General features: G+C 50.7%; 2 protein-coding genes and 1 long non-coding RNA gene across 5 annotated transcripts in view; 2 read left to right on the forward strand and 1 right to left on the reverse strand.

The window, feature by feature from the left end:
* Positions 1-11968, forward strand: part of Ano10 (anoctamin 10) — a 126263-nt gene extending 114295 nt beyond the window's left edge. For both annotated transcript variants that reach the window (XM_050141625.1, XM_050141626.1), the window contains one exon: positions 11456-11968. In XM_050141625.1, coding sequence (XP_049997582.1) covers positions 11456-11521 — 66 coding nt within the window. In that variant the 3' untranslated portion in view covers positions 11522-11968. The remainder of the gene's footprint in view (positions 1-11455) is intronic.
* A 2923-nt stretch (positions 11969-14891) lies between these two features.
* On the forward strand, positions 14892-25269 carry LOC126501069 (uncharacterized). The gene is made up of 3 exons (XR_007591533.1): positions 14892-14967; positions 16554-16656; positions 24964-25269. It is a non-coding gene; the product is annotated as an uncharacterized lncRNA (long non-coding RNA).
* Snrk (SNF related kinase) overlaps positions 17968-25272 on the reverse strand; it is a 51610-nt gene continuing 44305 nt past the window's right edge. For both annotated transcript variants that reach the window (XM_050141510.1, XM_050141511.1), the window contains exons 6-7: positions 23106-23240; positions 17968-21321 (exon numbers count right to left, since the gene is read on the reverse strand). In XM_050141510.1, coding sequence (XP_049997467.1) covers positions 20154-21321; positions 23106-23240 — 1303 coding nt within the window. In that variant the 3' untranslated portion in view covers positions 17968-20153. The remainder of the gene's footprint in view (positions 21322-23105; positions 23241-25272) is intronic.

The following is a 25272-nucleotide window of genomic DNA, read 5'->3' on the forward strand; positions in this document are numbered from 1 at the left end:
GTTGTATTTTCCTGTCCTTTTTCACACCACATCTTCAATTAGATATTCCACCTTAACTTCAATTAGATATTCCACCTTAACTACTGTGCTGCTTGATGCAGGTAAAAGAAAATTGTTTTTTCTGGTTCCGAAGAAGTAGGCAGTTCCCCCTGGCAGGTGGCTGTTGAGAATCCAGTGTCACATGGATTTGTCAGTAATCAGGCGGTGAGAACCGTATGTTTTAGGCTAAAATTCTAGCTTTGAACAAAAGCCTAGACATGAAAACGTGCTAAGGAATAATTTGCCAGTTCCTTGTGAACTGAGGGAGAGCTGGGAGTCCATGACGTGTTCCTGGAAAGCCAGTGGACACTGCCTCTGCCCCTTCGGGGCTGTGACAAAATGCCTTAGTCTGAATTATTCATGAGCGATACACGGTTATTGCTTGTAGTTCTACAGACCAGAAAACCCAAGGTTGAAGCTCTGCTGGGCTCTGTATCTGGAGAGGCCTTGCTTACTGCTTCAAAGACAGAGCCTTGCTGCTGCAAGCTCACATAGGAGAGGGCAGAGGGGGCTTGCTCAGGTATGTGTATGTGTGTGTCTGTGTGTCTGTGTCTGTGTGTCTGTCTGTATCTGTGTCTCACACACACACACACACCCCGGTGTGTGTATTTCTGTGAATTCAGGACTTTGACCCTCACGTGTGCTTGGGAGGCCCTCTACCACTGGCACTTAGCGATGTTCCCAACCTATCCAGTCTCTTTTATGAGAACACTAATCCCTTTCATGAAGTTTCAACTCCTGATAGCTCAGCCACTTCCCCCAACCCCCCCCCCCCTTTTTGTGTGCCACAATGCTGTCTGGTTCCAACTTGAATTGGGGAGCACTGACATTCAACCCTGTGAACTTCCTGGGTGGAGGTGACCATCAACACTTCACCTGTCTGCCCTCCTGTGAACTTCCTGGGTGGAGGTGGCCACCATTACCATCACCACTCTGCCTTCCTGTGGACTGTGGGGACTCATGTAGCCTCCTAAATAAGTATGTCAGTCTGTTTCTCTAGGACCCCCGCCCCCCACACACACCCCATGAGAGCCTGTGCCTCTGGTGTTCAGAGTTCACTGAGTGGCAAAATTTGTTGAGGTGAGAGCAGCGGAATCCTGAAAACCTAGACAGCTTGCCAGAAGATCCAGGCAATGCATGGGAGCTGGGCTTTGTTCAAAGTTAGATGTTAGATCAGTTTGCAGTAAAACTATGGGACAGATCTTAGCCATTTTTTAAAAGTCCACATTTATTTAAAACTGCAAGAAATTTTGGAGCTGGTGTTTGCTTCACTATTTGATGTGTTTGCTGCATCAAATGTGTAGGATGGGCATGGCAATGCAGGGTCCAACACTCAGAAGCCCGAGGCAGGGGAATCACAACTATGAGGCCAGCCTGGTTATGCACTAAGACCCTGCCTCAAAAATCAAACCAAGAAAGAAAATGGGGGAAAGAGCCATGGAAGAGAGCTTGACACCTGAAAGGACCAAACAGTTTCAGTCTGGCTTTTACACTCTTGTTATACCAGCAACAGGCTTGGTGTTAGGGATGCATACCGGGTTCACTTTCCGTCCAAGACTCGAGCAGGCAGGTTGAGGGTAGTTATGGAGAGAAGAGCCTCTGGGCAAGCCGGATGTGACTCAGCTCTCTGCAGCATCAGCAGCCCTGGCTGTGGTCTGGCCTAGTACCACCCCAACTCTCCCCTCTGTGAGGCCCATGTTCTTCAGAATATCCTCTGCTACTTCTGGGCAGGGGAAGGAGGATCCTCCTCTATAAAATATTCTGTTTTAAAAGGGAAAATGTATAAAATATAAATCCATTAAGAATGTTGAAAACAATTGGGTGGTGGTGGTGCACGCCTTTAATCCCAGTACTCAGGAACCAGAGGCAAAGACAGGTGGATCTCTGTGAGTTCAAGGCCAGCCTGGTCTACAAGAGCTAGTTCCAGGACAGGCTCCAAAGCTACAGAGAAACCCTGTCTCGAAGCCTCCCCACAGTCCCGCCCCCCCAAAAAAACCATATTCACAGCATACAGAGGTGTTGTGAGGAGGTTGCTTGTTTGTTTCCCCTGCCCAGACTCCTGAAATAACCACACAGAAACTGTATTAATTAAATCACTGCTTGGCTGATCACTATAGCATATTCCCAGCAAGCTCTTCCAAATTAAATTAACCCATTTCTATTATTTTACATTTTGCTATGAGGCTTGTGGCCTACCTACCGGCAAGGTTCCAGCTGGCAGCTCACATCTGGCAGCTATATAGCATCTCCTGCCTCCACCTTCCTTCTCCCAGCATAAACTAATCCAGTTTAGTTTTCCCACCTACCTCTATTTCTGCTAAGCCACTGGCCAAAACAGATTTATTCATTAACCAATAAAAGCAACACATAGACAGACGGACCTTCCACACCACAGAGGTGAATCCCACATCACTTCTCCTTTTCTGTCTAAACAAAAAGAAAGGTTTTAACTTTAACATAGCAAGATTACATACAGCAAAATAGTTATTAAGCAAACATTATAGTTATTATATTTATTCCATTTATATTTGGAAAACTAAGGAAAATACTCTATCATCTATCTTAGCTTTGTGAATCTAACGTTTTATATCTAATCTATCTTTTATAATTATAACTATCTTTCTTCAATTCCATCGAAGACTCCAGAAGGATATAATGTTACCTAAGTAAACAGGAAGTGCATTGTAAGCAACTTCCAAAACTCTAGAAATGACAGAGACATCTTGCTGCCTGTACAGTCACCCAAAGTTCTTCTGTAACATTGGGGCATCCATCTTCAGCCTACAAACTCATAGTATCCAGCAGACTTTTCCATGAAGCAGGAAATTTTGAAGACAGTTCCATCTATTTTGGCAGTTTGTCAGTCACTTTCTTCTGTGTCCTGCAGAATTTCTGACAGACTCTTTCATGAAGCAGGAACCCTGAAGGACTGTCTCACCTTTAGGGAAGTTCAGCAATCATTTTTCTGTGGGTCTTGCATGTCCAGTTCATATAGCATACCCAGTCCAAGCAAGAGCAGTTTCTTGCCAATGGCTAACAAACTCCATAAGGAAAGCCTCTTTGATGCCCATCATCCTCTTGAAGTAGATTGGTGCTGCCAGGAGCAGATGTGTCTTATTGTCATGAAAAGTCCTAAGTTCTTAATACATTTTAAATGCCATATTCTGTTAGTCTTTGAAAGGCTTGAAGAATAACTATCCATCTGAAATATATCTCTGTACATCTAGAGAACCTAACTAACATGACTACAAGCTTGACCATTATAAATGACTATTTATTAACCTGTATTTCTTTTTAATTGATTTTTATTGAGATATACATTTTTCTCTGCTCCCCTCCCTTCCTCTCTCATCCCTTTCAATCTGCTCCCATAGTTCCCACACTCCCAATTTACTCAGGAGATCTTGTCTTTTTCAACTTCCCATGTATATTAGATCCATGTATGTCTCTCTTCGGGTTTTCATTGTTGTCTAGGTTCTTTGGGATTGTGAGTTGTAGGCTGGTTTTCTTTGCTTTATGTTTAAGAGCCACTTATGATAAATGTCTTTCTGGGTCTGGGTTACCTCACTCAATATGATGCTTTCTAGCTTCATCCATTTGCTTGCAAAATTCAAGATGTCATTTTTTTCTGTTGTGTAGTACTCCATTGTGTAAATGTACCACATTTCCTCATTCATTCTTCAGTCCAGGGGCATTTACGTTGTTTCCAGGTTCTGGCTATGACAAACAATGCTGCTATGAACATAGTTGAGCACATGTCCTTGTGGAACGATTGAGCATCCTTTGGACATATACCCAAAAGTGGTATTTCTGGGTCTTGAGGAAGGTTGTTTCCTAATTTTCTGAGAAATCGCCATACTGATATTTACCAGCTTGCAATCCCACCAGCAATGCAGGCGTGTTCCCTTTATCCCACAACCTCTCCAGCATAAGTTGTCATCAGTGTTTTTGATCTTGACCATTTTTACAGGTGTAAGAATATCAGAGTTGCTTTGATTTGCATTTCTCTGATGACTAAGGTTGTTAAACATTTCCTTAAGTGTCTTTCAGCCATTTTAGATTCCTCTGTTGAAAGTTCTCTGTTTAGGTCTGTACCCCATTTTTTATTGAATTATTTATTTTGATGATAAATTTCTTGAGTTCTTTGTATATTTTGGAGATCATACCTCTGTCTGATGTGGGATTGGTGAAGATCTTTTCCCACTCTGTAGGCTGTCGTTTTGTCTTATTGATTGTTTCCTTTGCTTTACAGAAGCTTTTCAGTTTCAGGAGGTCCCATTTATTAATTGTTTATCTCAGTGTCTGTGCTACTGGGGTTATTAGGAAATGGTCTCCTGTGCCAATGCGTTCAAGTGTACTTCCCACTTCCTGTTCTTTGAGGTTCAGTGTGGTTGGCTTTATGTTGAGGTCTTTGATTTATTTGGACTTGAGTTTTGTGCATGGTGATAGATATGGATTTATTTTCATTCTTCTACATGTTGATATCCAGTTATGTAAGCACCATTTGTTAAAAATGCTTTCTTTTTTCATTTTATAGTTTTTGCTTCTTTGTCAAAAATCAGTTAATCTGTATTTCTTAATTATAGATTACATTTTAATGAGATGTACAAACACAATACCTTAATCATGATCAGAAATGTACATATAACAAAACTGACCTTAAATTTGTATAAATAGACCAAGATCCATACCAATGCAAAGTATTCATCTCTATAGCATATCCCCCTTTAAATGTAAACAAACATTCATAAACAATCATTTAGGGAATTTGGGCATAGTTCTCTCCAAACTGCTTCCTGCTTTTTGTTGGGTTAAGTATTTTGGGAGGTATATGGAGACCTTTTGCGAGGGTGGGGAGTCTTGGTACATTAAACCACAATAGTCTGGAAAGAATCCATAGGTTCTCATCCTCTGTGAAAACAAAAGCAGAACCTCTTTTTCAAAGCAACGTATTCTTAGACCCAAATTTTGAAGTCAAGATACCTTTTAAGTATATATATGTGTGTGTGTGTGTGTGTGTGTGTTGTGTGTGTGTGAGCGTGTTGTGTGTGTGTGCGTGTTGTGTGTGTGTGTGCTGGGTTAGCTTAGCAGCCTCCAGAATCAAACGTCTCTCTGTCACATGAGGGTCTTTCTCCTTCAGCAGCTACATGGCATCTCCTTGACTCTGGCTTCTTTTCTTCTCTATCTCTGCTTGAAGTTCCAGCCTTGCTCTATTCTGCAATGCCATAGGCTTAAAGTAGCTTCTTTATTAACCAATGGTAATAAAACATATTCACAGCATACAGAGGGGAATCCCACATCACCTCCTCCCCTTAATCTATCTGAACACAGATTTGCCACCTGGAAGAGTCAGGGAGGCAAAGGCCATAAGGGATCCCAGGACAGACAGAACCAGGGAAGAGAGGGGTATGTAGAACGCCAGTCCCAGAGGTCCACCAAGACTCCCTTTCATGTCTAGTAGGGCATGTGCATGTGAGCAAACTGATTAGGGAAAGAACCATTAGAGTCGAGACCACTAAGCCTGGTGTGCAGGGTTGGACAATGTGTTCCTGTAACAGACAGAAAACTCACAATTCATGGGGAGATGGGAGGACACTCAGGAAAGCCTGCCCCACTAGTAGGGAATAACTCCAAGCTGAGCCCTCCTGTGGACTCACCCAACAAACCATAAAGACATGGTTTTAACTTTTAACTCTATCCCAGAACAATACAAAACTTCCTGTGAATGTAGACAAGCACACACAGCGGTGAGGAGAGCCAGTCATCAGTTTGTACTGCCGACAGAATCAGTGAGCAAGGATGCTGAGAGAATCATTACGCTATAGTCCATGTGTTGTAGCAGTCACATAAGACATGGATGATTAAACATGCGCATCTGGTGTCTAAAGAGTAAAGCCTCAGATCGGAAAACACATTAAATAGGATGATTGGCAGACAAGATGTTAGACTGCGAAAAAAATTAGTAAATTTAAGGACACATCATAAAATGCAGCCGAGAGAGAGGACAAAATCTTAGAACAGGGCATCACCGTGCTGCGGGATGCCCAGCGATGAAGGACATGGATGGCAAATCTACAATGATCTCATTAAGTGGTGAGTGACTGCTGGCCCCCTGCTGTGAGGACTACAGGAGGAAAGTCCACATTGTGCTGAAGACTCTGGCGGAGTCAAGTCAAGAAATTTGTGTGTGTTTGTCTGTCTGTCTGACTGTCTCTGTGTGTGTAGCCCCTTATAGGAATGGGAACAGTTTCTGTAGTCCAGGGCAATCTGGGAAATGTGGTCTTTCAGCAGGGACATGCGGGGGTTGGTTGATTATCATTCCCCTTAAGTTCTAGCCAATCTTGTACAGCGGGGTGTACAGCCACTGTTTTGAGAAGATTATGAATTCCGTTGCAAGATGGAAAAAGTTCAAAGAGGAAGCCAGGAAAACAAACATCCTGAGGCTGAGGGTCAAGAGGCCAGGGAAGAAGAATTCTACACAGGGAAAGAGAAAACTCCAGAACTACTGTGAGGGACAAAGAGAGAGGACCACAACCCCTGCTGCTGGAGGGAGCCTGGGCATGACCACTAAGGCCTGTCTGGGGACAGGGACAAAAGGGGAGGGCAGCTGGCTCCTGGCGGGATTTCCAGAGTTGACAGCCCCTCTGCCAGTCTACCTCAGCTCTGACAAATGGGGTGGGAGAGAGTTTGTGCTTGGCTGCTGCCCCTGGGAACGCAGCCTGCTGGTAAGGCTGAGTGGGAGGGGAGGGTGCTGAGCCGGGCTTTATCTGGGTGGGGGCACCCCGCTCACTAGTGAGGACCAGAAGTACTTAACCCGCAGGAAAGGGGCCCCGGAGAAAAACAGCTCCATTGAACAGACAGCAAAGAGCGCTTAGGCTTCTAAGCCAGGCTCAAGACCAGTGAGTAGACAGCATCTCGGAGTCCCCAGGACGGGCTTGGCAAAGCCGGCAGTGTGACTGGGGGCTTTCATGTTCTGATGTGGGCAGGAACAGCACAGTGCCCAGACAGGCCTTCCCACTCCGTGGATTCTGTGCCTACAGGCTCAGTAGGGAGGGCACCCAGTAATTTCCAGAAGAATGAGAGGTTTTAGGGCTTTGACAGCCTGGAATAACTCTGGGTGGTTTCCATATAAAGAGTTAAAACCATTGGGCAAACCTGACTGGAAACAAGTACACACAGCAGCCCTGCGCAGGTCTGGAGAGCAGCTGAGCAGTGCCATTCAGGGCCTCGGCAGGCTCTTTCTGTGGTCACGTCCAGACGGCCTTGACATGCTCGCTTCATCAGGTCTCCAAGTGGCTTCCGCTGCTCCCGGCAGCATACACTCAGCCCATCTCCAAAGACAGAGGAGGGGGAACCCGGCAGACCCTCACTTGAACACCATCATCCAGGGCTCACTGACAGGGAAGGTCCCTGATGGTGTGAAAGAAGTGAAAAATGTGGGCTTTTACCACCAGGGGGCAAGCAGCTGGAGCAGCGGCTTTGTTCTGAGGAAGTTGTGCGCACAGTGGGGAAAACCTGAACCTGAAGACAGAATGGTGGGGCACATCCAACAAGAAAAGCGGGAAACTGGAGGCTTTCGAGTGCAGGTGCCTGCAGAGAGAAGGAAGAGCAGGCAGGCTCCAGGAGTAGCCAGACCAGAACTAGTTAAAGTCAGCCAGACCAAAACCTGACATCTTGTATTTCATTTTAATTTTCTTCATCAGTCACAAAAGTAAAAAAAGGAAGGGAGAGAATTTGGAAACAGAGAAAGAAAACAGGAAGGAAAGGGAAGGAAGCCTGAGTGAGGCAGGTGTGTGGCCCCATTGCCCACACTGACCGTGGCTTCCTCTGTTTCTACACCCTGCTTAGAGACCTCCCTGCTGCGCTGACACTGACACACTCCTCCGCCTGTCTGTCTGCTTGCTTCTTGTCTTCCTGGTCAGGGTCTCTCTATGTACCCCTGGCTGTCCTGGAACTCACTCTGTAGACCAGGCTGGCCTCAGACTCTGAGATCAGCCTGTCTCAGGCCACCACCACCACAGGCTTCTTCTCCAGGCTCCAGGTTGCTGCAGAGCCAAACCTGGCCCTGTGTTCCCAGGGAGTTCCTGGGCACAGGCCCTCAGCCTCACTCCTCCCTGCTGGGCTCCAGACTCCACACTGAGGGACTCGGGGACCCTGGCAGGGTATAGGACTTCTTAGTGCCCTTTGGGCAGTCGGCCTAAAGACTCTGAGAATCTTGTTAAAATGGAGATTCTGATTCAGGGTCTAGGTGAATCCCACACCTGCCATGTGTCAGACTCCCAGGCCACAGTGAGGCCTCAGACTGTGGAGCATGCCTGACATGGCGGGTGAGTCCCAGACCAGAGTTTCTCCACCAGGGCATTCAGGAGGGTGGGCTTTCTCTGAGACTGAGGCCAAACACTGTCCCTCTAAAGCAGAGAAACAATAATGGCACCCACCTCACGGAGTTAGGAGAGGAGGGGTCAGTGGTCTCAGGGCCGAGCACAGACGGCAGGAGCTGCTGTCACCAAATCTGAAGACCTTTCTTATCACGTGGGCCAAACCTGCTTTGGTTTGGGGGTCCTGCTTTGGGACAGTATCCCCTCAACTGGAGCCATGCTTTGCTTCAGGAGAACTGGTGGAAGGCAGGCTTCAGGTCCCTCCTAGTGTGGCCTTGGCAGGGCAAGTTACCTTATTGGGAGCCATTTCATTGAATTAATAAGGTCAGGAGGTGATCTGAAGAGGCTTTTGGACCTAGAAAGAAGAAAACACCCCAAGTGGACGGAAGTATCTGTGCATTTGTCTGGTAAGAGCAGGCAGGAGGGCGGCAAGGGACTTAGGACACAGCCCAGTGTCTCGGGACCCACTGTGCGTATCTCACTTTTTCTAGGTTAAAAGTAAGTGGCTTGGTCTGGCTCGCACTGCAGGAGAGGAGGCTTTGCAAAGCCTTGAACCCCAGGGCCAGGTCATGAGAATCATGAGGGACGCATGACCCATGTCCTAAAAACCTAGCTGTGGGGACCAGTCCTCAGGGGATCCTGTTTGTTCCAGCCAGTTCACCACGGGAACTAATGTAGCGGCTCTCAGTCTTCCTGGGTCCTTCTTCTGCAGGGTGACTTCAGGGATATTGGTCTGGAGTGTGTGTGTGTGTGTGTCTGGTTTGTTTAGTTTGGTGTGGGGTTTTTTTTTTTGGTTGTTTTGGGGGCAGGGTCATGCTATGTAATAAGGCTGGCCTTGAACGCTCCACCCTTTTGCCTCAGTTTCCCTAGTGCTGGTCCATGGCTGTGTGCCACACCTGGCCTCACATTTGTTCTGTTTTGTTCTTTACCTTCTGAATTCCGACAGTGTGGAAAGTGTAATACTGTAGGAGTTATTATTCCGCTGTTAAGAGTCACTAGGTGAACAATTCCTTGTGAATATAAAAGTCTCGGTTTTCAGATTCTACACCAACCCATGTAGTGGGTGTAGCCGCGGTGGTGACTCACTTAGTGGGTTCAGGATGCAATGAATGGAGCACGAGGCTGGCAGGCACATCCACGTGCGGAGGGTGGGGCTCCTCGCACTACGTCGGCAGTTTGTGCCTTTGAAACGATACCAGAATTTAAGTTGTGAAGATACACTCTTGAACTGTTTGCCCAAGAGAGCATTATAAACAGGATGCCTGTTTTCAGGGTTTGCCACTCTCAGTGTGAAAACTGTCCCCTGAGATCATGTCAATTCCCCAGTGCCACCCTGGGCCTCCTCCAGGGGAAGCGGGAAATGGGTGGATCAGAGAAGCAAACTTATCAGCAACTAGTGGGAGAAAGGGGTGCTGCCGGCAGCCACGTGAAGGACGAGCAGGGCGGTTGTTCCATGGCACACTGCTCACCTCCTCTTCGGTCTGCTCGCTCCCAGCTCTGGGCTGTGCTCCAGGTGCGAGAAGGTCAGCACCTCAGAGGCAGGCACCCTGTCACCCTGCTCCCAGGGTGGGTGTGTGGTGTCTAATCTAGAATACTGACTAGCTGCCATTTTGACAGCTACAACAGACCAGGACTGAGGTGAGCATTGAGCGAGTGTGAACTGGAATCAGACCGGTTAAACCAGGACTGAGGTGAGCATTGAGCAAGTGTGAACTGGAATCATGCTATCCCAGGCCACCGTCCTTGCTCCTGGGAAGCCTTGAAGGGGAGCCAGATGTCACAGCTCAACCAGGGAAGCCACCTCAGGAACCTCCTACAGTGTCCGCTGTTCACCCAGGTCCTGGAGACCAGATGCCCAGCTCCATGTAGCCACAGCCTAGGGTTGCTCAGGCTCCTTCCGAGTGCGATTGTTGGGCCCAGGGTTCAGGTGCAGAGAGATTTTAAGCCTGGCAATATCTGACAGGAAGCAAACTTTCAAGCACTTCTAACAGAGGGGTCCTGAAATTTTAGTGTGGGCTTAGCTAGGGAGGAGTCTGAGTACAGGAGGCCAGGGGGGCTGATTGAGCAGGGTCTGCTGTAGCCATCCCAGGTCTGGGGGAATCTTCCTGTAGTTCCTCACGGTGTGGGGAGGGGGACACCCGGCTACACAGCTCCCCCAGGCTTAGCTTAGGCAGAGGACCATTTGGGTGGTGAGTGTTTGGATGAGTCACAAGTTAAATCCATTGCTTCTTCACTCTGCTGATACTTCATAGGGAAAGGTCAACTCTGTTGTGCTGCCTGATGTCTATGCAGGTTCTAATTTCAGGAAACACATGCCCTGCACTACCTGCCTCTCCCCCACCTAAAGCTGCTCTGTCCCTGGGTGGAGGAACACAGGGCGAGGGAGCCTCCAGAGCCATCTTTGGATCATGTGGAAGGAGACAGACCAGGCTACAAGGGGCAGTAGCCCTCAGAGAAGCAAGGTCCATAGATCTGGGGCCTTGGGAGGGCACTTTTGCCTGCGCATGTCAACCCGAAGGCCCAGGGCACAGTGTGGCACATGCAGGCCAGCACTGTTGATGCGTGGGCCAAGGCTGTCACCAGCATCCTCTGCTTTGAGCCACATTTCAGTGTGTGCTCACTGACTAGCAGGTGGGCAGAGCTGAGGAGGCCATGCTCTCCCATGCTGCAGGAGGAGGTGTCCCCAGGGAGGCTGTGGGTGCTGTGCAAGGCAGCCCTGTGGCTGTGGACGCAGGACCTGAGAAAGGTGCTGCACCTGCCTGGAACCCGGAGTCTCTCAGCTCATAAGGACAGGGTAAAGACCTGGCCTCACTTTTTCTGTCCTGTCTTTTCTGAGGTCCCCAGTATCCGGGCTCACGGGAGCATTCTGCCTATACCAGTCATTCCCTCCAGCCTGGTGAGGAATGCAGAAAGCAAGCCGTGGGCAGTGGCCGAGGGGCACCTCCTTCCTGGGGTTCACTCCTCTGTGGGCCTCTGTCCCGTCGGTGCCACCACTTGGATCTCCATGGTTCACCTGGTGCCCTGTGTTCTCTCAACAGCAAATGAAACTGGTGGCGGAAAACCTGAAGGAGGAGTCCCAGGAAGACAGAAGGGAAGCTACCTGAGCCCCAGAGCGCTGGCCGTCCTGTCCCCAGCCTGTCCTGAGGAACACCTGCATCACACCTGCACAGGGCGGGGTACCACCTGAACTTGGGCCAGGTTCTGGGCTGTGTGAAGTGACGGACACAGCGGGCACCCAGTCCCTGCAAGGACTGGTTCTGTGGGAGAAGAGGCTGGGACCCTTGGTGGCTCCCTGGTGCCCTCTCATCTGGACCCTCCCAGGGCCTCACTTTGCTCCAGGGCCTTGGCTGCCCTTGACCTTCATCCCTATGGAGTCCCCAGCTTTCCACATGGCATTCACAGGGCCCACGGTGGGGTGGTGGCTTAGGGTCTGTGCCTACTATACCAATTCTCAGGATCCATGCTGAGAGGTCCCCCCACCTGAGCTCCTCTTGGTTCTCTATGGCAGTGTGTTGACTGACTGTAACTTATTAAAGGCGGCCCTCACCCGACTCCAACTCCCTCCCAGACTCTACAGACGCTTCAGCTGCCCCCAGAGCTAGGTGGTGCCGTGGGGATCCCAGGAGCCAAGAGAAGCCTCAAAGCTCCCAGCCAGGCCCAGGTTTTCTGGGGACACTGCTGCTGCTGACACCCAAGGGAAGCCTGGTGTGGGCGGGGACCTGCAGCAGAGGGTGTTAGTGCCAGGGTGATGTCGGCCATCCCAGCTGAGCCTGCAGCGTTCACTGATTCGAGTGGGACAGCCCACCTGGGAAGCAAGGTCTCCAAGAGTGGGCGCTGATGTCCTTGCTGGCCCGTGAGCTCTTCCCCAGCAAGAGCTGGGATAGCCTGCTCTACACAGCTCAGGTGTCGGCAAGAGCTGGGATAGCCTGCTCCACACAACTTGGCAGAGGGGGGTCAGCAAGAGCTGGGATAGCCTGCTCTACACAGCTCAGGGGGCTGCACCTGCGTGCCCCACTTTACCAGAGAAGAGGTGGCAGCTGGCTCAGGATCACTTGTTTTTAGGAGCCCTGCTTCGGCTTTTGTCTAATCTTGGAAGCAGAGACACTTCAGGTCATGGTACTGCAGTGAGTTTTGTGGGGTTCCTGATGGAACTTCCTAGATGAGGCTCACATTTTAAACAGCCAGAAAATGGCAGGCACCAAAGAAGACCTAAGCCCTGGGACCCCAAGGTCTTCCCCTTAGTCCATTCTGGGCTCTTGCACATGCTGGGAAAGGAAAGAATTCAAATTGAGGCCCTGGCCCTGGCTCCTGGTCCCCCACAGAGCCTGAACCAGGGGATCAGTCACAGGAACAGGCTGGCTGTGAACCAGTGACTCCTCTGCCCACATGTGGCCTCAGCTGCCACCTTTGCTGGTGGATTCCCCTCTGCCAGGGGCTGTGCGAACCTGGCCAGGCTTCCCTGTGCTCATGACCCATGTCCCTGTGTTCCCACTTGCTTGGCACCAGGGAGAACAGGAGCCTGCCCTGGGCCTGTGACCACGGAGAAGATGGATTTAGGAGCACAGCAGGTGTTGGTCTGACAGACTGGCCGGGCTGTAAGTTTCCCCAGGACTGAGCACATGGGTGGTCTGTTGTACACAACAGCTGTTCGAGACACTGTGGTTTGAATGAAAGAAGGTGTGGGTGACCCTCTAGCTGTTCCCCATCCTGGTGTCTTTGGGAAGGTGCTGTCCCACCCTGCACCCTGCCCCACCCCGCCGGGCCACACCCTCTTGACCCCTCACCCACTTCACCTCATTTCCCGCTAATGTCCTGGTCACTGATCCACCAGCCTATTCATTGCTGGTGTCACTCATGCCTCAGACGAGCCATGTTGATCCACCAGCCTATTCATTGCTGGTGTCACTCATGCCTCAGACGAGCCATGGCATTGCCCTGTGGGCCTGGGGGTCCCTACCCCACTCCACCTGCCACCCTAAGCCCCCATGATGACTCACCCCGAGGAGAAACCGTCCCATCTGCCATTCTCCCTGGCTGCTGAGGAGCCCTTGGGTGGTCACCCTCTGCTTCCAGTTTCTTGACCATCCTGATTACCAAGAGCTGCGGGACTCCAGCTCTTCTCAACTGCTCAGACGACGTGATGTCAGCCCCTGCCTGGCGGGATAAGGAGTACCATGAGTCAGTGCCCAGGGCAGTGGTGGCTACCAGGGACGGGCCTATAAAGGCCAGAATAGAATTCAAACCATTTTCCTCAGAGTGGGGTGGTTGAGGCCCAAGGAGGAAAAGGGGAAGCTCCACCCTGGGAAATGAGAGGAGCCTTTGGACACCACACTGGTCTTCTCCTCACCATCCAGATGCTTCCACAAAGGTCACTGGGAGGCACACTGCATAGGCCAATTGTGGGAAAAGAACCTTGGCTTCAAGAGCCCCAGGCCCAAGGGAGCCAAGTGTCAGCTCAGTCTCTCACACAAGCCTGGTCCCACAGGCCCTGCTGGAAGGCTTCCCAGCAAGACAGACATAAAGCATGACATGGAGCTGAGCCTGGGTGCAGCCCTCACCAGGAGGGAGGGGCTCCAGGGGCAGCTAAGTCCTCGTACCAGCAGCTTCCAGAAGCGGGCAGGGCTGTATCCAGGGTTCCAGGCTCAGGGAGACCTAACCTACGTCCCAGAGGCTGTTGAGCCTGGGCCTCACTTTGCCATAGGAAGGTTTGGAGGGCTGGTTCCTCCCTCCAGTGCAAGATACAACTGCCACCAAGTCCCACTGGTCAGAACTGGAGGGCAATGGGGTTGGCCCTAGGCCCAGTCACTCACAGTCAAACTCCATAGCCTGAGGTGCATGGCCAGCTCTGGTTCTGAGCCACAGACACCGCAGGCACCGCCCTCACACCCTTCCCTGGAGCTCCAGTGGGCGTTCCAATACAAGCCAGAGCACCCCGTGTTGGCTCCAAGGCAGACAATACCTGTGCCAGCAGCCCCAGGCGGCCCTAGGGAAGGAAGAGTGTCAGGTAGGGTATCCCCCACCCCCTTTTCCGTTTGTATGTGTCTATCTATGGCACACTATTAACCCCTCCTAGCAGCTAAGTATCTCAGACTCAGAACAAACTTCGAAAGAAACCCAGCCAGGCTTCAAAGTAGAAATCCAACCCACCACCCCCCTCCCCCCACCACTTCCCTTACACTGGCTCCATTCGATGGGCAAGGAAGCCGGTACACAGACCTTGAGAGACCCGCCCTTTGCCAGCTACCAGGATGGTGCATTTCCCATAGCCCCCCCCCCCCACCTCACAGATCTCCTTCCCAGCAAAGCCCTGCAGCTCCTGCCTGCCTCCTTCCAGCAGGAAACAAGTACCAGGGAAAAGGCTAAAGATCACAGGATGAAGGCCAGACAGGCTTGGAGTTTACAAAGCCTGCAGCCTCTGAGGACCATGCAGTGTTTCCACCAGTGACCTGATGGCATGGGCCCTGGGGGACTCCATGTTCCACTCAAGGGTGGTCTGAGGAGAAGGGGACCCAACAATCTGGAGCCTCTGCCAGGCCAGCCATGTCCTCAGGTAAGGGGGCAACGTGGAACAGGTGAGCTGACAGAGGACAGGGAAGGATGGGGCGAAGAACCAACTGAGGTGCGGGACACCCAAAGGTGCTCACAGAACATTTACCAAGTCTTATACATTTCCAAAGACTGAAGTGATTGCATTCTGATGAAAAGACAGAATCCAGCTAGAAAATTCAGCAGGGCCTGTCATGGGAAATCACCATACTTGAAAATTAAGCACTTCATAAAACATCACAGTTTAAAGATTTATTTTTATGTGTATGAAGTATTTGCCTACATGTGTTTCTTCACACCATGTGGGTGTCTTATCCAAGGAGGCCAGAAGGGGATGTTGGGTCCTCTAGAATTGGAGTCACTGATGGTTGAGAACCACCGTGTACCGGGTGCTAGGAACCCAGTCGTCTGCAAGAGCAGTCAGTGCTCCTAACCACAGTGTCATTTCTCCATCCCTGTGGTTTAGTTTAAAAGGATCTCACATTTCTGAGTAGAGAAAAAAACTAGAGAAATAGAAACCTGAAGGAACTGTCAGGGTGACGGTAGAGTCACAGACCCGAGCGACCACAAAGGGCAAGCGAAGAACATCACACATTCATGGGATGAGGGATGATAGAGAGGCGTGTGATGGTATTGTTATGGGATGCGGGATGACAGAGGCGTGTGATGTAATTGTTATGGGATGTGGGATGAAAGAGAGGCGTGTGATGTAATTGATTGTTAACACAGTCTAGGATCCAGAGGAGCCTAGAGAGCAATGAATGCCAGGTGACTACAGAAAACCAGGGCTGAGAAGTGGGCTCGTTGCTACGGTCCACCTGACAGTGTGCCGACTGCTCTGTGAGAGGAAGGCGAGTCTGGAACTTTGGGCCAGGAAATTCCGTAGGCAGAGATCAACGGGCTATTCTGGAAGGAACCTGGAAGACAGGCATACTGAGGGCATGTGGAGGCCCCTTCATGAGGCTACAGGGGGACAAGGACTCTTAGGAACGGGGCTGGAGACCGTTCAAATTATATTCTAGCAAAGCATTCATTCTTGTTCTATCCATCTCCCAAGACCTGCAGTGCAGGTAAGGATACGGACTGATGTGTTTGATGGAGGAAAGTTCAAGAACACAGAGCATTCAGGCTATGGCCTGGCAGCTTTACCACCGTTAATACAGACCCAGAGTGAAAAACCAGTACAAACTAGGCAAAAAGGTTTTAAAGATTCAGTTTGATGGGGAAAAATTCGGGCAAATTTAAAAGTCTCAGAGAAAGAGCACGCACAGACAGAGCAACAGTGCTGTAGTAGAGTCCCACAGAGAAACTCGTGCTCCAGGTAAGGAGCCCTGGAGAGAGTGTAAGCTCAGCATCTCAGGATGCCCCTGGAGGAGGGGTTCCCTGCTCAGGTCCAGGGGCCCAAACTGCGTACCTAGCTGGCAGCAGAACCTGGCAGCGTTGTCCACGCTGCATGCCGAGGCCAGGTCCGAAAGGCTGCTCTGTGAAGCTGTGAAGACAAAACCCAAGGATGGCCAGAAGCACAGAGCTGCTGCTGAGGAAGAGTGGAGGAATGGGGTAGAGCCTGAGAGAGGCTGTCTGTCTGTGCAGCAGGGGCAGAGCAGGAGGCTCCTTGGAGCCGAGATTCCATCACAAGCCCCACTGCCAGGCATGGAGCTGCAGGACCCACGACCAGCCCCAGGCTTCTCTTCAGGTATGGGGACGTTCACTGGGAACCACTGTATGTCGGAAGCACGTAGCTGGTTTATAGGCACTCACAGCTAAGATACTTTGAGCCTCAGGTAAGACAGCTCTGGACTTTTGAATAATGTTGGAACTGTTAAAGACTAGGGGACTCCTAAAGTTGGACTAATTATTTTGCATTGAGATAGCCATGAACCAATGGAAAGGGCTAAGAGGCTATGGCTTTAAGTTTCTGTTTGGAGATCAAGTTGGCAGGGGGTAGACCTGTCATGTCAGAGTGACAGCATCCACTGTCACCTAGGAGACAGTCCTGTCCATACCTGAGAGGACTGTCTATACTTAGCCTTTGGGGAGCTCTGTGAGGACTTATGGGTAGCTGAGGCAAACCCCCTCCCCAACTGTGGACAAATAAAAGGGGAGCTGAGCCCAGCATTCAACTCTGCTCCCTGGTTGTAGATGTGCATGACCAGTCACCTCGAGCTCCTGCCTCCATGCCCTCCCTGCCATGGTGGACTTTAGCCCTGAACCAAAATAAAGCCCGCCTTCCTCAGGCTACCAGCCAGGTATTTTGTTGCTGGGTGAGACAGGTCTCTGATGCAGGCTGCTACCAAGAATCCTGGTTCACAGAACTTCTGCGACTGCCATCTGATGGACAGGAGGCATTTCAAGGACAAGTCTGGGGCCTGGAGACTGATTCTCTCTGGATGTGTCTAGGTGTTCAGTCGAAGAGGAGACTGAAATATGTCCCTGGCAGAGAGGTGGGTGTGTCTGGAAGACTGGCTGCGTGTGGTTTGGAGCCCCGCATGAGTTGGCGAAAGTGAATATTGAGGCAGGGAGGAGCAAAGATCTAGCTAGAAAATGGGGCTTTTCCAGCTTGAAGAAAGCCCAGCCACCATTCTCACAGGGATGAAGCTGGGCCCCGGATGGTGACAGCCTAGGCCAGCGGGAAGGCTAAGGAACAGGATATTGAGAAAAGACCTTTTTGGATGTGTAAAAATGGATTATGGAAATGGTGACACAAATCACTGAATGCTGGAAGACCCACGGACCTGTGTGATAGTCAAACAGGGCACCACGACAGGAGCCCCCTGGGCTCTGCAAGTGGAGGTGACAGTGACTCAAGATGGTGGCCTGTCCAGGACCCAGCGCGTCACCAGTGAGAGAGGTCGCCTGTCCAGAGGGCTGCAGCGACACAAAGGCTGCCGTCCTGACACTGCGGCCAGGACCGTGGTTTCAGCGATGGGACGCAAACTCCACCGCCTTGTGCTGGACTCACACGGACAGAGCGACACTCACAAGAAAACCACACAGACTCGGCGACTATTGCTGAACACCGTATGTCACTTTATTATTGATCACTTCCCGTCTGTCACACACCTGTCAATGTCACACAAGGAGAAAGACTGGTCAGAACTAGAGGCAATGACCAATCAGCCAACGAGTTTGTGTTCTCAGCGCACACCAACTCTGACTCGGTAGGACATCTTTGTTCAGTCTCATGACTATTAAAATTGGTGTCAAGATTGTCACATCTTTAAATACAGATAGAATTTCAGAAGTACATAATTATATATATATACACAGAAAAATACAAGACTAACTTTTCCCACAATATTTAATTTATACACTACTGTAACTCTAGGTGACTTCTGAAGACAGGTTAGGGGACAAGTCACTGGTTAGAGCAAGAAGTAGTTTGGTCCACTATTGGTGTGATGGTGTTCTGCTCCTGCCCCGTGACAACATCCCAGGACATAGGACACATGCACAGACATCCACTTGTCAACGAATGGGTAGACACCACTCAACAGACATGTATGTGCCCAGAGGGTCACCAACCACACACAACTAATAAGGCTATGATACAGCTCTGCAGCATAAATGGCCAACACTGCTGATCTAAAGTGAGCACCGTATATACACCTGAATATAAAACCACTGGAGACCAAACGCATACGGCTGAGTTCAGAGGCGCCACTCCGAGGCTAGACGTGACCACAGAGGAGTATGTACATTACTTGGAAAACAGCTGCGACAGAGTTTATTGCAATGCCCCTACAAACGTCTCTCCTTGCTCACACAGACACGGCTCTCACTGTCTCTGTGAACCACACTGGTTTCTGGCCCTTTGAAGATCCCTGCTTAAGAATTTCAAGCAAATATGTTCTATGGCTTCACCCACACATCTCTCTTCATCACTTTCAACTACATAAATGTCACGCTGAATGGGACTGTAGCTTAAAGCACAAGCAGTTAGCCTAGGTCTAGGAAGTATCTTAAGTATCGCTTTTACTTAGCATAGTCAGGTTATACTGTGAAGTTCGGAGTAATATACATTAACCCTAAAGGAGCTGACTGAGTCTGAGCACTGACGAAAGTGACTGGCCTGTGCCCTGCCCGCTCTGAATTACAGGAAAGAAAACGGCAGAGTGTGGGAAGGACCCTGTGCCCAGTGACACCCATCCCACAGGTCCCTTATGTACTGCTTTCACAGTGTGAAAAACAAAACCAAACCAGCATCTGGGCTTCCCGAGATTAGGGAAGACGTGCAGGGAGAAGATGCCTGGGGAGAGGATTATCAGTCGGGACCAGAACTCTGGTCAGTGTGCGGCAGGAAGGCGGCTTGGAGCACTACCCTTTCCTGAGACGTTCTCGTCAGCTGCTGCCAAGGCATGGAGAAACCAGAGGCCACCTAACCACCAAGCTCCTGAAAAACCAATTCCAGGAAGCTGTTTTACTGTCGGTGTTGACTCTGCTGCCATCTGTGTGCGCTGTGACCACTGCAGCGGGAACTCCAGTGTCTCCTCTCCACACAGGTTTGAAGGAAACCCCGCTGTGTCCTGCAGGGGGACTTACAGAGCCTCTTTTTGATCTCTCTGACAGACAGACAGACAGACACTCTAAGAGTTAAGACGAGAGTTCACCTCATCACCTCACAAAAGATTGTCTCCTTGTAATTCTACAGGGGAAGCTGCCTCACAAAGCTAAGTAGCTGATCTCACCTACTACAAACAAGAACATCTTTGTCAATGAAAACGTAAGAGCCCCAACTGTTTTCACACTATCGCTTAAGACAAACAGGTGTGGGCGCTCAGACCGTGGCTCGGTTCTTGGTGCACAGGCCCTGGGGGGCTGGCAGCGGCTGTTGCTCCGCCCAGGCCTGTGGGCATCACCACGTTATTGCTTTGGTTCTGTCTCAGGCACCAGCGTGCCTCAGAGCATGGAGTTTCCCTATCACCGGAGGTCAGGACAGGAATTTGGGCTTTTCACAAGGAAACGAAAGCATTTTCCCTCCAGGTTAAGTGCAGAACATGAATTTCTAAGCACTCCGTTTACGTTGGGTTCCAGATAGACAATTTCATCCTGGTCATCCACACTGAAATCATGAATGTAAAATCACACAGTAGACTTTTCGGCTGGAAAAGAAAAGTAGCGTGTAGCAGCATGCACAAAGACCATGCATTGTCACGTCAGAACAAATGAAGTGAGCGGAGCGCGCTTTACAGGTCAGATGACATGGCAGCAACTGGCAGGGCTGGAGGCGCAGAGCAGCCCTTCCTTGCGGCTGCGCTGGATGTTCACGGAGATGGTCTTTTCGCACAGAGGTAGCTGGAGCACGTTGTTCCGCAGCTTCTTGGTCCTCACAGGGTCCAGGTCAGCAGCGGGGCCAGGGCCTGGGGTGCTGATGCACATCTTCCACGTGGACTTCTCCTGCACCTTCACACTGGAAAACAAGGCCTTCTGCGGGTCCAGAATGTACTTGGCGCCGTGCAGCTGGGAGCCTAGGCACAGGCTCACAAGTTTGAGGCTCTGCACAAGCTCCGCACCACGTGGAGCGGCGGAGGCCGAGGCTGGGGAGGATGAGGAGGAGTCGGGGCCTGCACAGCGCCGCGAGGAGCCTGCTGCACCTGATGGGGTCCCGCCTGAGCCACCCTGGCCGCCACCGCCCGTGCCCTGCTCGCCCGGGCTGGTCTTGTCCACCCCACCACCACTGCTAGGCTTGCTCTGGCCGCTGCCATCACCCTCACTGCCCGGCGGCCCCTCGCTGCTGTCACGCCGGTGCCATGAGTAAGCAAAGCCGCTGTCCTTGTCCAGCCGCCTGCGGCTCTCAGAGTCATCATCGCTGGTCTCAGAGCTGCTGCAGCTCGAGCCGCGGCCCTGGCTTTTCCTGCGGTGGTAGCGCTTGTGCACCGTGCCTGGTGAAGCGATGTTCATCTTCAGCCGGCTCAGCTTGGGCGGCAGGTTCTCGTCCATGTCGAACTCATCGTCGGACTCGCCCTCTTCGAAGATCTGGTTGAGCACCGGGGCACTCTTGCGGGATGTCAGGCGGTTCGTGACTGACGGCTTCCGGCGCAGCACCACCTGCGTGGACAGAGACACAGGCTTCTTGTCTTCCTCCTCCTCCTCCTCATCTTCTTCCACCCTGAACAGACACTTCCGCCCACTGGCAGCAGGTGTCAGGCTCGCGGGTGGCACAGTGGGCAGTGCTGGCCCCGCCAGCTCCGGGAGCTCGTCTTTCTTGGCCGAGTCACACAGGCCTTTGCTCCTGTGGCCATTAAGAACATTGTCAGCAGCCCGAGCAGGAGACTGTGGAACTGTGGCGTGTGACAAAGGCGTGGCAGTGAGGTCGTCCTCAAGGTCTTGGGGCACATCGATTTTGGTTGGCCATGACTGCCTGTGTGACAGAGGAAAGACAATCGTCATGTAGTAGCTGGCCTGTCCTGGACAGACAAATAGCTCAGTGGGTAGAGTGTTGGCTGCCCAGGTGTGAGGACCTGGCCACCCACGGCACGTCAGATGTGACAGGCTGAGCACCATCACAAGGTGGTGGATGGAGACTGAATCATCGGCCAGCAATCCCTGTACACATGGCAGAGAAAACCCTGTTTCAGACAAGATGAAGATGAGGACCAAAACCTAAGGGATCCTTAAACCTCCACACCCAGCCATAGCACGCAGGCCCACACACACACAGAGCTAGGATGAAACCCACAGATGTAAAAAGCAGTTCAGGTCCATCAGCAAGGATACCAGAGGGACATGTGGCAACTTCATCACACCACAGCCCCCAGAAAAGAACATGGGGCACTCAAATATTGGGGTAGCACAAGTTCTCCCTCCCTAAACCTCAACACCACACACGTCTACACATACACCCATGTACACCTACACACACGCTCACACACACCCGTATACCTTCAGCAAGCTCATCTACACACACGCACATACAAACATGCTCACACGCATGTGCTATCATCTACACATATACACCTACATACAAATATCCAGTATACTCACAAACAAACACATGGACAGACTCATATGCACACAGGTTCATCACACGTACTATCTACATATGTACATGCACACACACACACAAACTCTGTCTGGCTCACAGTGCAGATGAGATTCACCTAGAATAAATCCCCACACAGCGTACTGGAGAGCAAAACTGTTAAACACTGTCTTTCAATCTGGAGGTCCCATGTGGGAGGCTGTAGAGGGCCTGAGTTCCTGGCCGTCCTCTGCTGAGGGTGTAAGATGTCGAGGCATTCGCGATAGCTATTTTCATAGTGACATCTGCATTTCATACCAATTAAAACTGCAGTTGTAAAAGATCTCAGCAACTTCACGGGAGGAAAAACTACTACTTGCCCCGGCCACTGCTGGAGGTGCAGAGCAGGCAGGTTTTCAGTGGGCACCAAGTGAGAAAAGAGCCAGCCAGAGAGCACTGAGCGAGGCCCAGGGTAGGAGCTAAGGCAAGGGACCTGCAGTCGGGCCCTGGAGAAGGAGGAGCAGCATGGTAGGGATGCAGGCTCAGCTCTTCTCCATCAGCTTAAAGCACAACACTCAGGGGCAGCCTTGGCAAACACCTGCTGACACCCGGGAGAGTCCAACAAGGGAAGAGCACACGTTAAAGGGAGAGAAGGAAAGCCGCTAGCGAGCACTGCAGGTGGAGTGTGTGTGTGTGCACGGAGGGGGCTGATTCCAACCCAGGGCTGCTGACCCTCAGGGTGGGCTTCACTCCACCAACCAAGCCCGAGGGTCAACTTCAGGGAAGGCTCTGGTCAGTGGCCCCAACAAGAGTCCACCCTCCTTACCTCGGGAGGTCAACAGTGGTACTCGAACAAATCAGAGCTATGTGTTCTTGAGATTCCAATAGCTAATCAATCAACTAACTGAAGTAGCTCTCTAATCTCTGAATCCCTAAATGCCCCATTTAAAAGTCTTCCAAGTAACTAAGGGAAATTCACACTGCTCTCGGGAGGAAATCTTTAAGGACCTAAGAGGTGAGGCATAGCCGGCACACAGCAGAAGAGCCTGGCGTTACCTCTATGGAGGAAACTGTCATGGCCATGAGGGTGAGGAAGCTCCTCCCTGCAGAATTATGAAGCATCAACAGACAGCTCCCTATTTCAAAACATTAACTTACTAATATCAATGAAAGTATTTTCTCACCTAAACTGGGCCTTGATGTTGCTGGGGCTTGCAGACCTGGTCTGTATTTCCTTCTCTTGCTTTTCTCTCAGGATTCTTTCAGCGAGTAAGAAGTAAGTGGCTGTGATGTGGTTGTATCTGTTGGTTTCCAGGGCTCTGGAGAAACAAACCAAGAGCGATCAGAAGTTAAGCAGCTAAGTTTTTACAAGATTTTTTTTTTTTTTTTTTAGTATAACCTAATGAAATCCAGTATCTGGGAAGCTTTTAAAATGAGACAAAAACACAAACTAGAGAGAACTAAACCCTGTAGTTTCTTAGATTATTATCCAAAAGAAGCAACTGAACAAAAATGTGTGGATCAGTGAGAAAAGAGCAAACTGCGGTGTAGCTGGACTGGTATCAGCATCCAGACATAAGAAGAGGCAACAAGCTTGGAAACATGGCTGGTATGTGGAGCTGGTTTCTGCTGAGGAGGATCCTTTGCTTTCATGAGAAGAATGGACTAAAGACAAGGCCCATGCTACCTGGACAGTCCGTGAGCCAGGGTCAATCAGAATGGCGGGAAGTGTTTTTTACTTTTGCACGTACTGGCAGTTGAGGCACCGGACAGCAATGAGTGCAATCTAGAGGGTTGCCACTCTCATCCTGCGCTGTAGTGAAATCCACGTGCTGTTCATCCATTCAAACAACACGCTCCCAGGATACCATGTCAGGAGACATGACAACAAACACATGGCCCTGCCCATCTCCTGCAGCTGGCTGTCATGGGAAAACCTCACATGACTTAGGAACACACAGCTCTGGTTTCTGGAAGCCTCTGGCTTTGTGAAACTACAGCGTGTGTAAGAAACAGGGTTCAAGATCACTCTGAAGCATACAGGGCAGTTGGTGAGGTGGGACATCCTGGGGTCAAACCCAGGGAAGGGTGACTTCTCGAGAAAGCCCCCGTCTGTGTTCAGGGGAGATCCTTTAAGACACTTAGGCCTTTAACCTCAGGAACTGCTCTCAGAATAAGCAGATTTCCGAGCATGAGCAGTCAACAAGAAGTATGAGTGGCTGGGAGCCATGTGCTTGGCAAGCTGCAGTCACCATGGGTTTGTAACAGAGTCTGCAGGTCTGATACCACAGCACACGCGGCGACACACGCAACTCCAAAAATGAAAAAAAAAAATAATGCTTCCTACACATTCTGACAGTGTCTGCAGAACCAGCAAATGTCCTGAACCAGCTCAGGTTGTGGAGGTGGTGGACACCAACCAGGGGACACTCAGAAGCACCTGGGATCCTGCAGGAAACTAACACCAAGATTAAAAGTCTAGCTTTGATTTTTACTGTACTAAAACTACTCTAAAGGGGCGTGTCCTTTCTACAGATATGTTCTTCCCCAGAGACCAGAGCTCCCACCGGACATGTCTGCTAATAGACAACACACAACTCAGGCCTGTGCCCACCTCTTTCCCAGGTCAGGGAACTGAGATCCACATGGTTACCTCTTTCTTGCTTCCCTGAGCTAGGGCATCTGTTTCATTAACACATTAAGTAACCTGTGGAAGGGCTCTACTATTTCCAGACAGACTGGTCCTGACTGACAGACTGGTCCTGACCGGTTGCTGGAGCTGACGGAGGACTGTCATTCTGCACTAAGTCACTAAACTGTTCTGAGTTCCCACGCAGGTTCCAGGACGCTGCAGAGGCCTCAGGGAGTAGACAACGACCGTCCTGGTACATACAGTGCAGCCAGAGGGATCACATAGCTAAAGGATCCCACTGGAGCCACACGCACAAAGGCTGCCTGAGCCTGTCGTCATGCCCTGATCTCTGCACTTACAGACACCGGATGCTGAGGCGCCAACCATCCTATTCCATCTCACTTCTACAGGTGCCTATCCACTGACCCCGCCCGGCAACGGCCTACCTGTCCCCTAGAATAAAAGAAAACATGTTCGATCACGTGTGGATCCTGGAGGACGATGGCTGCCAACTGGGAAGTCCGTCTGTGCTGTGGTGTGGATTAAGTGTGGACTGTCCTCGGCTCCTGACCCTACCACCATGCCTTCCCCACCAGAGAGAACCACATCCCCTACACTAAAGCCCAGAATTAACTCCTTCATCCCTGAAAATGCCTTCTGTCAGCACTCAGTCACAGTGACGAGAAAACTAAGCAGCCTGTTAGTGTCGGGAAGCCCAG

Source organism: Alexandromys fortis, unplaced genomic scaffold, assembly GCF_014885135.2.
Source record: "Alexandromys fortis isolate MF-2015 unplaced genomic scaffold, M_Fortis_MF-2015_v1.1 scaffold_44, whole genome shotgun sequence".
NCBI lineage: Eukaryota > Metazoa > Chordata > Mammalia > Rodentia > Cricetidae > Alexandromys > Alexandromys fortis.